The 15804-nt window shown below is 44.7% G+C and overlaps 1 protein-coding gene across 1 annotated transcript; it reads right to left on the bottom strand.

Moving 5' to 3' along the window:
• Positions 1-306: 306 nt before the first annotated feature.
• Positions 307-14402, bottom strand: LOC119402605 (venom metalloproteinase antarease-like TpachMP_B; the record flags this gene model as incomplete). Its single annotated transcript, XM_037669736.2, is given in 6 exon segments — positions 307-460; positions 2480-2590; positions 7418-7562; positions 12055-12186; positions 12277-12385; positions 14353-14402. Coding segments are annotated over 6 exon segments (589 nt in total), but the record flags the coding sequence as incomplete, so codon positions are not given.
• Positions 14403-15804: the final 1402 nt, after the last annotated feature.

The raw sequence follows: 15804 nt of genomic DNA on the forward strand, positions 1-15804 counted from the left end.
TCCAATATCGTCAATATAGACACAATAAACTTTCATATAAATGCAAATAATTTCAAATGAAGACACGCGCGACCTCTGTCTGTGACAGGAAAACAAAAATGTTATTGCTTAAGATTGCACAAAGGTGCCAAAAGTTGAACATCGCCTTGCAATTGTGCTTTGTCCCGCACGGTTCGCAGAAGACGGGAGAGACCGCGTTCTGCAGGGTGAGTCAAGTGTCCACTGTCGAATCAACACATTCCTGGGTGTCTTTTCGGTGTAATGTGTACTTTCATGTGTGTCTTTTCGGTGTAATGTGTAATTTTACTAGTGTAATGTGTACTCCATAATTACTTGCAAGCAATTTATTTTAACAAAGACTATTTTACGTTGCGTGCATTAGAGAGGTCAAGCAAAATCCTGTTTGCAGTTTGGTTAACTAATTGAAGTGGTGAAATCCACAAACACCCCTCTTGCATGTCTTGAAAAGAAAAATAGATTTCGTTTTTATCTGTGCACGACATATTTATCGACTACACTCACGCACAAGATCGAGTAAAAAGGGCGTCTTTTCGTCCCACAACAATAATCGCCATTTATTTTGCCTTCCTTACCTTGCATTATCGCCGCGCGACCGGCACTTTCTGGTCACGAACGGCATGTTCGCTATCGGCGTGACATAGCATTCTTGGTAGGAAAGTGGCCAGCGCTGACTTTTCAAGAAACGAAACGCAAGAAAGCTAGATGACGATTATTATTGTGAGATAAAAAGACCCCCTTTTTACTCAATCTTTTCTGTGAGTCTATCCTCACAGTACCCGAAATCGATATCGCTGAACATTGAGAGGACACCAAGAGTGCTAAAAAAAAAAAGATACAGGGCCCACTATTCTCTCGTCATACTTTTCTAACTCTTGCACGCTGTTGATCTTTTCATGTCAAGCCACAAAATGCAAATAATAAAAACTTTTTCAAACATTTAGATTTATTTCTCACGTTAATACGCGAGTTTTCGCGCACACTATACTGGCTCTAGTTACATAATACACTGTCTTACATTTCTGCTCTATCAGATTCTAAGCACCAGCAATCCAATTAATATAACTTGGCACGCGAGATATCTGCAGTCGCCCATTTTATTTAAATGGTAACAACGGGCTTAAACAACATTTTCTCCTCAAAACGCACATTTAGCTTTTATTGTTTTAGATTTACTAACTGACGGACAACCTTTTACACGAATGTTTCGAAATGTACCATACATAGTTTCGCTTCTGTTGCATTGCATACTAATCAGCTGATGCCTCTACAAAGAAAATGTATATTTTTTTATTCTTAATGGCCAGCTTACCTAAAACAACGGATTCAAGAGGTCTTTACCTTGAAGATAACTCATCGGTTTGATTCCGTCTAATAAATGTTCATTGCTGCTCAGATGTGTTCAGCAGCTCAAATTTCTGCTTTTTATCGTGCTTTATCACGCAATGAATGAAAGAAGGAAAATTTAAGGGCTCGTTTTTCTTTGTTAGACACGACCTTAATGAGAACCAACAGAAAATGAAGCCAAGAAAAGTACAGCGGACGTTATATGCAGTAAGTATGATAAATGTGAACAAATTAAGTCGACGAAAAGAAAAGTTGCCGCCGGCAGGGACCAAACCTGGAACCTTCGAATAACACGTCCGATGCTCTGGGAGCATCGGAAGCGCTATTTGAAGGTTACAGGTTCGGTCCCTGCTAGCGTCATTCGAAGCGTTATTCGAAGTTGCACTGGGTGTGTCTTCTTATCTGTTGTCCGTGTCTTTTCTTTTGTTGTCATTGTTGTTGCGCGGTCGTACTGAAGTTATGAATTACCAAATTGGTACGAAATGCTGCTCCCGTTAAGGTTGCGTCTAACACCGAAAAACAGGCCCTTCAAATTCCCCTTCTTTCGGTCATTCATAGCGAGCGACTTGCTCTGGCAGACTTGATACCTTCAAGTTGTATGCTCGGATTATTGGTCAGCTGCCAGCGCCCAAAAACCTCACGTGCTATGTGACACCTGCAGGCAAAAAAAGTGTTCCACACGCGTCATTATGGCTACGAGCGGCGCTGACTGACACAGCCAGGTTTATATACACAGATATATCCGATAAAGTGGACAGCAATATGACCGCCGTCTTACCTTAATTGGTAGAGCATCGGAGGCGTTATTCGAAGGTTGCAAATTTGGCCCCTGCCAGCGGCAACTTATCGTTTCGTCCACTTTAATTCCCTCACATTTACGCTAACTCTACAAATATCATCCCCTATACTTTCCTTGGCTTGATTGTCTGTCACATTTATCTTATATGCCCCATACAATGATATTGAAGTTTTCATACTAGTCAAAATATAGGGCAACACAAGTGCACTCTTCACTGATCGATCTAAAAATAATAAGCTATTTCAGATATGTACACAAATCGCGTTGAGACAGTCTGTCTTTAGATAGGAGGTATGTGAGAAGTGAAATACCAACCTTTCCATGGCCGCATGACATCCCTGGTAGAATATTCACCTTTAAGCAATGGCCTCTACCACCCACCTTGCAGCAACACGCCATTTTGCACTTCATGCTAAGTTCTTCATCCTAGACCGAAGGTATAAATAACGATTGCTACATTATTTACCCTTTCTTTCTCACTCTTTGAACAGTACTGAAGTGACGTTTCGGATTTGATATTGTTGATTGATGGGAGCTTCAGCATCACAAGGAGGATGAAATGCTAGAAAGTCTTTAGTTGCCTATGTATATTACCAAATACTATGCTTTTCTGACAACAACCTCGTTTTCGTTACAATTGGGTTATATGGGTGATGACGTCACAGCATAGGCTATGGGGAACCAGCGCTGGAGTTTCCACGGACAGGGTGCGCCGCCTTGCCGGGCACGGCCGGAAACACTCGGGCATACAAACAAATACGAGTGGTTGCTAACGTGAACCATGCCGCCGTGCGCGATCATCAAACGAGGAAGAAAGAGCGTCGAGACCGGCGGTATTGTTGTATCCCGAAATGCCACAATCATAATGTCTTTAATAACTGAAAAAAAAATAGTCTAGAGCATAGTTGACTCCCTTCGGCCTTGCTTTCCACCGATGCACATGGGTTGGCCCTCTGGAAAACATCACAAATCTTTTATTTGAAACTGGCCTTGAAAAAGTTAAAGAAAGCACATGACAGCTTAGGTTGCGTAAGCATCGCGCCGTACATTACACATACCGTATTTACTCGATTGTAACATCACCTCGATTGTAACGCCAGGGGTGACATTTCATTGCGTCCAGGATGAAAGGAAGAAAAAATAGAATTTCGGTATTCGACTGTAACGCGAGGGTCGACTTTAGGTTGCAAAAATCTAGAAAAAAACTCGCGTTACATTCGAGTAAAACGGTATTATACGTCACTGTCACGTGCACAGCTCTAGACCAGTTACAAATCCGTGACCGCTAGAAAAACCGTGTTGTCTACCAAGGGGCCCGCGATGCCGCGGGCAGGTAGGTACTCCCTGCCTGTTCCAACGTGGGAGCGGCCCGCAGGGGGGTCGGGATAGAACCCGGCTCTCCTCCCTCGGTGTACAATAAAGTTATCTATCTATCTACGCATGTTCCATTGCTGATCACACACTGCATGTCAAACTCGGAACCACCACGAAGTCACTTACCACAAGGTTACTCAAAGGCATTTTTTTAAGTATCAGGCTTAGACGACGGCCGATCGCAAGTTTGCAAACGGTCTGCAGACGATGGCGAGTCGACGTCGTTAAAGCACGAGACCTGCGATATGTTTGTATTTCCGCTAACACCACTGATCTCCACTTTACACCGGCCTTTTTACATTTATTTCACGCTTCACCGTCAGCTTCAAAAACGTTTTTTTAAAGAATGCGATACGAGCATTTAGTGGGCACATGCAAGCCGTTAAAAACACCGTAAAGCAAAGCGTGTAGCGAAACAGCTTCTGTAGTATAGTACGAGAGCTGTAACTACAGATTAGGTAAATGTGATATGCTCGCTCAAACCAGCTGTCACTCACTGGGCTGAATGTTCTCAGTGCTGCCTGAAGCACTAATTTTATTTCAAAGCGGGCGCACAACGAGCACACTGCATACACTGTCGAGCTTGCTAGCGCAATTTGAACACACTTACCCGTAAGTTTTCGTCGTGCGGTTCTTGACACTTCGCCGAAAGGTCACAAGCGCTGTCTCTTCGAAAAACAGCTTCTTCCACGTCATAGACATACTTCGCATTGGATAGCTTCCGTCCTTTCGACAGCACACTCTCGCGAAGGTACCCGTCCGCACACATCACATCAATGAAACGGCAGCGGAGAATAATCGGTGGCATCGCTGCTCGCCCGCTGCGCCACGGTGCAGCGAAATGTCCCGATCTTCGCTAGTCTTGCGTGTTCCAAAGTACCTACAAAACGACGCACATCGAGCAAAAGCCACGGTAGTGTCGAATGACGTTCAGCATGCGTTTGAACGTGCCGCGAGGTATGTGAGGGCACGTTGAAACGTGCCGTCGTACGCCTCGCGGCGGCTCTGTATTATTAGATGTTTCTCAGCTAGCTCGCCAGGGCAGCGCAACTTGTACATTTTAGGCGCGCCACCTGGGCAGCGCTGGCTACCCATACAATAACGTGGGAGAAGGACAACGGGGCGGGCTGACGCTCACTCTGGCTCGCTCGGCCGTCATCTTGTCTCTTGATCCATCTGCAAGCCCGTGTACTAATCGCGCAGACGACCAAGCTAGCTGAAGCAGCGCCAAAACTTGACGATCTACTGCATCCATAGAGCCATACCAAGCGTGGTGATGACACGACACCTCACGTATAATGAAAAACGAAGGCAAATGTGTGGATCTGAATCGTAGAAACTACAGCAGGCGCCTGAGTATTTTCGATATTTTGCTCTTTATATTTTAGTCCTCTATCCTTCGTTTCTTCAACCTGAAAATAAGTTCAAAGTTCCATTCTATATGTGTTTCAAGATTGTTTCATCTACACAATGTACTTCCTTGAATTGGTCGCTAGCATTAAAGGCACGAACAATGAATACCAGACATTCGTTTTTAAATGCGAAGCATTTTTTAGCGAACTTCTGCGAGTTTGAGCGTATCTATCTATCTATCTATCTATCTATCTATCTATCTATCTATCTATCTATCTATCTATCTATCTATCTATCTATCTATCTATCTATCTATCTATCTATCTATCTATCTATCTATCTATCTATCTATCTATCTATCTATCTATCTATCTAGCCGCCTACGACTTTGTGCTCTCCTGGCCGTTTCGTTAATCGGATGTATACCAAAATTGGTATGGAATAACATGACCGTATTACTAACATAAATGACAGGTCATAACATGAAAATCATGACATGCATGTCAGGAACAGCATGATTTACATTCCACGGCCTTGGGGCTCTTGCGGCCATTCCGTTAATTTCATATATACCAAAACTGGTGTGACGTGACAAGAGTTCATGGCGAACATAATGACAGGTCCTAACGTGCAAATCATGACACGCATGTCATGTGCGGCATGATTTACATGACATGGTCTCGGGGCGCTCGCGGCCGTTTAAATGAATGGATATATACGAAAACTGGTATGACGAGACATTTCGACATGACGAACATAACTGACACGTGGTAACATGAAAATCATGACACGCGTGTCATGCACGTCATGATTTACATGCCACGCTCGTGACGCACTCGCGGCCGTTTCGCTAGGTTGATATACACCAAAATTGGTATTGCGCGATGTGACTGTATGAAGAACATGAATAACAGGTGGTAACATGAAAACCATGACATGCATGTCATGTATGTCATGATTTACATGCCACGCTCATGGTGCATTCGCGGCCGTTTCGCTGGCTTGATATACACCAAAATCGGTATTGCGCGACGCGACTGTATGACGAACGTAAATTAGAGGTGGTAAAATGAAAATCATGACATTCGTGTCATGTACGACATGATTTACATGGCACGCTCATGGTGCGCTCGCGGCCGTTTCGCTAGATTGATATGCGCCAAAAGTGGTATTGCGCGATGTGACTGTATCAAGAACATGAATAACAGGTGGTAACATGAAAACCACGACATGCATGTCATGATTTACATGGCACGCTCATGGTGCATTCGCGGACGTTTCACTAGCTTGATATACGCCAAAATTGGTATTGCGCGACGCGCCTGTATGACGAACGTAAATGAGAGGTGGTAACATGAAAATCGTGACAGGCAAGTCATGTGCGACATGATTTACATGTCACGCTTATGATGCGCTCGCGGCCGTTTCGCTCGCTTGATATACACCAAAATTGGTATTGCGCAACGTGACTGTATGACAAACATATGTGACAGGTGGTAACTTGAAAATTATGATATGCATATCATTTACGGCATGATTTACATGCCACGCTCATTGTCCGATCGCGGCCGTTTCGCTAGCTTGATATACATCAAAATTGGTATTTCGTGACGCGAATGTATGACGAACATAAATGACAGGTGGTAACATGAAAACCATGACATGCATGTCATGTATGGCATGATTTACATGCCACGCTCATGGTGGACTCGCGGCCATTTCGCTCGTTTGATATACACGAAAATTTGTATTGTGGGATGGGACTGTATGACGAACCTAAATGACAGGTCCTAACATGTGAACTATGTTATGCATGTCATGTACGGTATTATTTACATGACACTGTTATGGTGCGCTTCCGGCCGTTTAGATAACTGGATATATACCAAAATTGGTATGGCACGACAGGAGTGCGTGATGAACATAAATGACCGGTCATGCAGTGTATATACCAGAATATACGTTTCATTGGCATGGTATATACCACATTGTGCATGCACGCGTGCATAGCAAACATGCGATATATGGTGAACTAGATGCCATGGCATGAATGATTTCATTTGGCTCAAAAATAAACAAAGCGATGTATGCAGCTCTTTGCTGGCTGCTTCGCATTACATCGATTCCCACAGTGCGTGGGATCTGCCGGATTTTTCATGTTAAGAGTTGCTGCCAAGGTCAAAATAAAAAAATATTATACATCGAAAAGTGTGCTCATCATTGCCTCCGCATTCCAGCAAAAGGCCAAGTATTAGGAGAAATTGCGTGACGCGACAATATTTGCACATTTAGCATTTTGGTGGTCTTCCTTAATCTTTAACAGCAATCGGACCGATAAGCAGGTTCATGACTCATCGTCGCGCTCATATGCGGCGCATCATTGTGACGTACGTTGAAGGCCCGCACGTTCTGTCGCATAACAATAATTAGGGATCATAACAAATGCACGGGCCTTAGCTGCACTCCTGCTGGTGTCCCTAAGAACATATATTCTAAAGCAACAAGGTGTGTGGCTTTGTGACTCACCTTTGCAATATGACATTTTGCTCCAGGTTTCTTGAATATCTTCTTGCAGTAATACACCGCACGCACTGTTTGGCCTGGATATTGCTTGTGCTTACTCATGTAGTTCGTCTTTGTCTGCACCTCTATGCATTCTAGCTTAAGCTTCCTGCAATATGGAAGATTACAACCTGACTGCTTTATTCTGCAATGAGTTAGGGGGCACCAAAATGGGGTGCCTGTCTCCAGCTGCCTAAAGAAATCTCGTGAAACCGCTAGACAGAAACAGCACTTATTTCTCCAACACGGTGATACCACCCAGACCACCCTGATTGTTCCTAGTATATGTCCCTTGGTCCTTCCGCCCAAGAAAAACATCTGAGTGAAGCGCAGGCTGGCTTCCTCAAAGGCACTCGCAGCCATTTGAGGAGACAGCAGAGTATGGCCTAAAACTCATCGAATCAAAGCAGGCACCACGGAAAGACCACGTTAATCAAAAATTCTACGTACCTACATTCGCGAACAGACATCAAAAGCTCTTATCTGAATAACTGTTTCTTTAATATTCTCCATTATTGAGTACACCGCGGCATCATCGAAGTAGTTTCGCACGCTGCGCTAGCGACTTAACTGTCAAGCGTCGCCGTGGTGATTGCGACGAGCACTTCACTCTTGGGGGAATAATATATTGATACTAATAATAATAATAATAATAATAATGTGTGGGGTTTAACGTCCCAAAACCACGATATGATTATGAGAGACGCCGTAGTGGAGGGCTCCGTAAATTTTGACCACCTGGGGTTCCTTAACGTGCACCTAAGTCTAAGTACACGGGCCTCAAGCATTTTCGCCTCCATCGAAACTGCAGCCGCCGTGGCCGGGTTTCGATCCCTCGACCTCCGGGTCAGCATTCGAGCGCTAAAACCACTAGAGTACCACGGCTGGGGGGGGGGGGGGGGGGGGAATAAGATATTAAAATGGCATCAGCAACTAACACCATTCAGACTCTCATAGCTGTGCATGAATACTTTCATCGGAAGCTAGAAAAGTACGCATTTAGGTAGGTGGGTTCGTGATCACGAGCGCGAAAAACGGCGCTAAAATACGGCACAAAGAAAAAGAGAAAGGCCACTACCCTGACTCCTAACCAAAATGGCAAGTGTCGTTCTTTCAGGCAGCATGTACACTTCTCACCGTTGAAGGGACAATCATAAAATATAAAATCCAGCGTGTGAGGAAGAAATATTTAAACATATGATAATTAAGAAGCATGTTAGAAACATGTCCATTGTGGCCCACGTGGGATGTGTGGCTTTTCCAGCGAAGTCTTGCATTTTTCGCTTGTTTTAGTTTTTTTTTTCTTGTGACGAGGTTTTATCGTACTTGAACTGGTATAGCGCATTACGGGGAAGAAGAAATGGCCTAGCAGACCGACACAAGAGGACAGAGCCAACACTTGAGGTTTTATCTGTATTGATATAGAGTAACACTTCCCTTAAAATTTCAGACGCAGGTCAGCGTTCATGTCGATCGGTTCCCTTGTGCCTTTGTGTTTTCGTTGTTTCGCTGTTTTTCACCCTTCAACATTTATATACACAACTAGGGACGTTCAGCGCAATGACACGGAGCCACAAGAAAGAGACGCAGACAACACATGCGCTAACTTCAAACCACGTTTATTTGGGAACGCACATGAATATAAATACAAACTCTAATCGCAGCAAGCTCACGCCTCGCTCTCTTACAAATATAGGTCTACAAGAAACATGATGTTTTATCAAGAACACGCCTACAGTCATCAACTAAACAGGGAATCTCGCACGTGTCATCCAGCAATGCCAAATCATTCAGAAAACCCAGTAAATCAAATATACAAACGAAATTACAACACATCACGCACGCCCATCTGACGAATATATGGAACGCACGCGAAATGACGCACCCATGCCGGCTGCGCAAAAAATAATAACCTTAATCTGTCGAGTGCGGCCCTACGAAGGCCTGCTAAGAAACGAAAATTCTTTTTGATGAAGGAGCAGTGATGGTTGGCTCACGCACTTCGAGCCTTGTCTTTCGATAACGTAAGCCTCAGTTATTTCGCGGGTTACTCTAGTTACCCTAGTTATGCATCTTTACCAACCCGCCCAACTCGCCGCACTTGTCAGTCTTATTTATATACACACAGTCAGACAGCAATGCTGCCTCTTTCGGAAAGAATGAAGCTGTAAGGACGGTCACTCATAACTGTTTTAAATGTGGAAGACCTCACACGTGGGACGCGCGCGTCCATCATGCACAGCTTGCTGCACTCCTTAAAACGTGGCCGGTAGCTGCATCCACAGCAATGCAGTGGTCATTGGCTAACTCTCGCTTGTTTACCAACCTTTCTTGCGTCACCGCGCATTCGGTCATTCCCACGGTGCCCCATTTCACCGACTAAAGCACACTGTGGAGAATATAGAGATCTATGTTGTCTCGGCGGCGCGCGTCACACGCTGCCAGGGGGTGGGAAGGGGCCCTCCTCTCTGAACGGGCACACAGACCGCGCCCTTTCCTCCTTTCTCCCATGCCGAACAGGGTAACAGACATCACCGACACGTGAGTGCAAGAAGGTACGCGCGGAATAAACCGAGGGCTGGACAAGGAAGGCGCAGCGCAGTATGGGATACGCCGGCGAGAGATGTCCCCTTGGAAGCAAGATCGGTGGCAAGGAAGGTTTTCCAGCATCGGCTCTGCTGAAGAGCCCGAGTTAGGCTTCAGCGTGCCTTTGTGTGTCGCGACTGCCCACCTTCCCGTGCGCGCGGCCTGGCAAGCTTGTTGGGTGGCAGCACTCTACTTCAAGAAACGTTGGCTACCCAGCCAGGCGCCCGAAGGGTCACAGAATCGCCCAGTGCGACGTAAATGGCTACACGCGTAGACGCCTGAGTTGCGGAAACGCGACAAGCCTGTCTTCGAGCGACGATCCAGGAAGGTATCTAGAGTAATGATGCAGAACTATCGATGGTACTATCGATACTATCGATAGCTGAGTCACTATTGAACTATCGATGGTAAAAAAATACTATCTATAGCGCTATCGATAGTGGTACTATCGATAGTTCGAAATCAACAGCGCAAACTCATTGCAGAGTAAACTTGGTTCATCGCGCGCGTGGTTCATTGTGGAGCCGGAGGAGAAGGCTGAAAGGCAAGAATTCGTCGACATGCTTGTGTTCTTCACCAGAGTGCTTTGCTTACACATGATGATAAAGACAAACTGTTCAGCTGTGCGGAAAGGAAGCCGTTACATGTGGTGGAACCGCGCGGCTTCAAATTTATATTGCGTTTTATGATTTCAAAATAAAAAAAAAATATCGAGGACTAAGTTTGGTAATTGTAGGATGTAACTGGTTGCTTTTAGATGGGAATTTATTATTGGACATATTCAGCCGTTTTCCCTGCGGAAATAATTTTTCTCTAGTCAAAAACTGCTCATAAACTAAGCGGAGCTGATAGTAGGCTATCGCAAATATTTTGGCAATATGGCCGGCCAGCAGCAGCATCATTATTAACACCGCTATCGATAGTACTGTCACGTGGTTTTGACGGTGAAGAATGCTGCAGCAAGATTCGGATATACGAAGCTCATTATTTGGGCGAACTTTTGCCAATAAAATCAAAACACGAAATACAAGTGATACGTGCCGCGCACTCATAGCGGCGAAAATGGTCGGTGGCCGTCGAGTAATCTAATTGTCGGTGGAACGTTCGTCTTTTTACATCGGTCATCGAACCTTCCAGCCGCTAGTGCTCGCGTAAGCTCTCGAATAAACTTGACTATTCGTGTCCGGCACGTAATCTTAACAGAATGACCTCAACAAATCGTGAAGCTTCTCAAACGTTGCGGCGCGGTCTTCGTCAAACGTTGCTAACATTCTTTCTGGGTGAAACAGGAATACATCAGAACGAAGCAATAAACACACGCGGGAGTAATATCGCAAGTAATATTAACGATTTTATTACTGATTGCACTATCGATAGTTTCTTTACACTATCAATATTTTTAAAAAAGTATCGATGCTATCGATAGTCAGTTTACCGATAGTTCTGCACCACTAATTTAGAGTCGTCACACTAAACGAGCGTCATAGACCCGTACTAGAATGAACGCATTTATGGAAAACGTCCGTTATGTGTCATCATATTGGCTCCTTGCTTCCTTGGGTGCAGTCAAGTACGACAGCTGGAGCGACTGGACGCGGGAGCACGCGGGAGTTATCTAGACCTCACCAGGCAGAACTAGCTAAGGTAGCATTTGCGCGTAGCACAACTCCCCCAACGCCGTCATAAAAAGGTAACATTGTAGAAAACATTACCACAACACGCTTGAGGAAGTTGTTAATGCTGTGGAAACAGCCAGACAGACGTCCATGCTCCGAGTCCACAAATTATATATTTCATCACAAGCTATTTAGATAGATGCGAATAGGAACAGGCACAGCCATCTCGTTCTTGGCGTGCCATCATCGTCTTCTCCGGCTCGGATTTTCGTGGCACGCACTAGCGCGCTACAGTTCGATGAGAAGTCCACGCAATAATTTATATAGGCCAGCGTTTTTCATTTTGCTGCATAAGATATTTTGTCATTTTTACTACGGTACGGAAGCAGTGTAACTTACTGAAAGACATTTCGTATGGACCTTTCACTGCAAGTAGAGAGGCGGTACTTTTTTAGTCCTCCGTCCACGTAACTCATCATGTATCCTTCTTTCCAAGGACACTCGGGGCTTTCGTCGTGGGGGGAACCCAACCTGTGCGAAAGATAGTGCATTTGTTTTTTTGTTTTTTGTTCTTGCTTTTATTCTACCACTTACATTTCTGTTCGAACCAAATGTACTTACACGTGACATAGCTCGTGGGCCATTGTATGAATTCCTGAGTAAGTAGTAGCAATGCCTTCGCCCTCACCAATATTGCTCTTATGGCAAACAGTGCCAATGAGCGCATAACCTGTAGAATACAGTTTTCTTCAGAACCAGTAGTGACAATTTCGTTCTCATATTCATCAATAACGATCATCAATGAGAGTACACAAATAGGTCACATTGTATTTATATGGTGACGGCTTTAACTCGCACTGGTCACTCCATTCTTTCGATAACCTCAACAGCCTAAACTGGTGACATCTTGCACACCAGCATTACCATTATACGATAGTGAAAACGAGCAAGGTTTCCCAAAATATCGCAAAACGGTATAAGTACGCACCAAATCTGTCCTGACATTACAGGATGTAACAGGCAATCAAGAACCTTCACTCAAGGTTATCCGTTACGTTGCCGTACTCGGCTTTGAAGGTGCACATAGCTAACCTGAGTCTCATGGTATTGGTGGTATGTGTCATCATGAAACAAAGTGTGGACAAAAAGGTATTAGGGGGGGAAAATAAATAGTAGCAGTTCAACGTTCAGTTGACAAGATACTGCAGGCCCGTCTTGGGCCCTAGCAGGAGGGGCAAAAGTGTACTCGTAAAGGCAATACATAGACACATAGGGCTTGTTTAACAACAGTATCGTATTGATCAATAGAGGCACTTTATCACTCAAGTGTTGACGCGTACTGACAAAAGCGTTGTTTGAAATGCGAATCGTCTTTCTGGCGAATCAAAGGTACCTGACCTTTTCTATCTATCTATCTATCTATCTATCTATCTATCTATCTATCTATCTATCTATCTATCTATCTATCTATCTATCTATCTATCTATCTATCTATCTATCTATCTATCTATCTATCTATCTATCTATCTATCTATCTATCTATCTATCTATCTATCTATCTATCTATCTATCTATCTATCTATCTATCTATCTATCTATCTATCTATCTATCTATCTATCTATCTATCTATCTATCTATCTATCTATCTATCTATCTATCTATCTATCTGTCTGTCTGTCTGTCTGTCTGTCTGTCTGTCTGTCTGTCTGTCTGTCTGTCTGTCTGTCTGTCTGTCTGTCTGTCTATCTATCTATCTATCTATCTAGCCACCGACGTTTGGTTGCTGTCGCGGTCGCCTCGGGTGCGCAGCTCAAGATACGGGTCGTGGTATGCCACCGCTGCCACCACTGTTATGAATGGGGTTTGCGTGTCGTTGTAAGCCGGGAGGCTGGTGAGCCGCTGTAGACGAAGATCGGACTTTGGCTTACGAGCAGAGCAGAGAGGCAAACGTTTAGAAAAGAGTAACAACGTTTATTGCACGTATAGCAGGTTATAGCAGTACAGAGCCTGCCAGCACGACCAAGTCCGCTGGGGCGACTTCTCTAACAAGGGGCCAGCACGGCCTTAAATAAGGTTTAGTCCATTGTTTCGCTTCCCATCCGGTGCTGGACCGTGGTCCACATCGCCTTCCTCCTTTTGGGACGTCCTCCTACGCAGGCGGATCGTTGACCCATCGTCGAAGCATGCACGACACTGCGTGGCACTGTCGAAGACAGTCTGATTCTCACGGGCAATAGTATTAGGAATTTCACCTGCGTGATCGGGGCACTAACAGTTCGTCCGTCGTAGGCCGGCGCAGATCCGTCGAATGCGGACCTGTTTCACAGGACCGTGGCTAAATGTCGTTGGTGGGGTCGACAACATTTTGCCGAAACTCTGGCGGCTAGCCGATCTCCCCGTCGTAAGAAGCGTTGCACGAGGGGCAATACCTCTGGCACAACACTACGGACGCGAACTTTTCCGGTATTATAGCCGTCGGCAGCTTCGTTATAAGTTCGTATCAGCGTCAGCTCCTTCGTGTTCCTACGGAAAAAGCTCCTCGAAACATCGTCAAGGTTTACCGCCCAATACGCACCACACTGGCCTCATAGGATGCTAGAATAATATCCCACTCTTCTGCGACCTAACGAATCGGTGGTCACGACACAACGCATCAGCGTTCTCACATTTTTTATTATAGAGAACTTTCTACGTACCTCTTAATTCATGGATCCATTTTCCTTCTTTCTTCTCGACCATGTCCAGCCTGAAAGCATATTGTATATCTAATTTATCCTGATATAAGGCAATATTGCAGATAACGAAGTTCTGAAAAAAAAGTGTCCTTTTGCTGGTTTACTAGAGCTAAGGTTCCCATCAATTAGCCTACACTATCAGTGCTGTCAGCTGATAAAAAATTGTTACTACCACCGGTAAGAGCATGTTCATATTCAGCATGTATTTTTTTCTACTGAATTAGGATAGCAAATCTGGTCACCTAAATGAGGTTCTGGTAGAGAGGGAAGCGCAAACACATGGACAGAATAAAAGAATTTATGATACGAGCGCTGCCTCGCCGCTAAACTTCTAATGGTGTCACTCCTTGATCTACGCATATGCCGAAAAATGACGCAAAGTGATAGTACACATATAAACGGAAAAATAGCAGTGCGACATTGAAATGGTAGCATCTTACGTGGACCTCTGTCAATGGGCAGTTGCCTATGTCACTATCAGTTAAGTTCTACATCGTGTGAGATTACTGATTCTTGGCTGACATAGGCAGCCTTAAATATCTTCATGAAAAACGCCTCTGTTTCTTTATGGGTCATTTTGCCCCCCTGCTCGTATAACAAATCAAAGACCCGCCAAATTCAGGTCTGCATCCACATTGGTGCAATGCGATTGAACAGAAACTGTGACATTGTCTTTTTAAGGTGCGGTGTGCTTCCTTAAATTCGTGTTTCACGGTCTAAAACAACCTAAGCGAGAAGTAGGCTGTAAAATATTTTTTTTACAGCGAAAGCTGTTGTGAGATCAGAACAGCAGCCGATTTTGCTGGCGCACTTGTCCGCCGCAGCAGCCGCCGCTATCAGTAACCACTATCGCGCGCAGTGAGGAAAAAAAATTCGGCGGATCCCACGCCTCGTGGCAATCGCTTCCACGCGAAGCAGTACGCGAGTCGTTCTATGCTGCATTTTACAGTGCGATGATGTGAAATAATACGCAGTTTTCGTTAACGTATTCCTCCGGGGTGGGCGTTTGAATATAGCTTGCTGAATCATAGGGATACAAATGTAATGTATATTAGACTGCTATAAAAGCGCAGCCAAAACTGGAACCACAATTTGTGTTAACGTGACATGACGCCTGTATCGTAGGATTACATATGCAGTGTTTATTCCTTGGTTATAAATTTAGATAGCCAGCACTACAACCACAATTGACGTTGCACCGACATTACGCTTGCACAGGGTGCTTTTCCAAAACAGTTTCTAGACCTGGCGTGGCTCTGTGGTAGAATACCTGACTCCCACGCAGAACGCTTGGGTTCGATTCCGGCTCGGATCCTGATTTTTATTCGTTGCACTCGTCGGGTCAACGCAGCCCATGTCGGTTTCTCTTAATGCTCTCGCATTTAAACTACCATTGTGTGTTCTCGCAGTTCC

Source organism: Rhipicephalus sanguineus, chromosome 8, assembly GCF_013339695.2.
Source record: "Rhipicephalus sanguineus isolate Rsan-2018 chromosome 8, BIME_Rsan_1.4, whole genome shotgun sequence".
NCBI classification, from domain to species: Eukaryota; Metazoa; Arthropoda; class Arachnida; order Ixodida; family Ixodidae; genus Rhipicephalus; species Rhipicephalus sanguineus.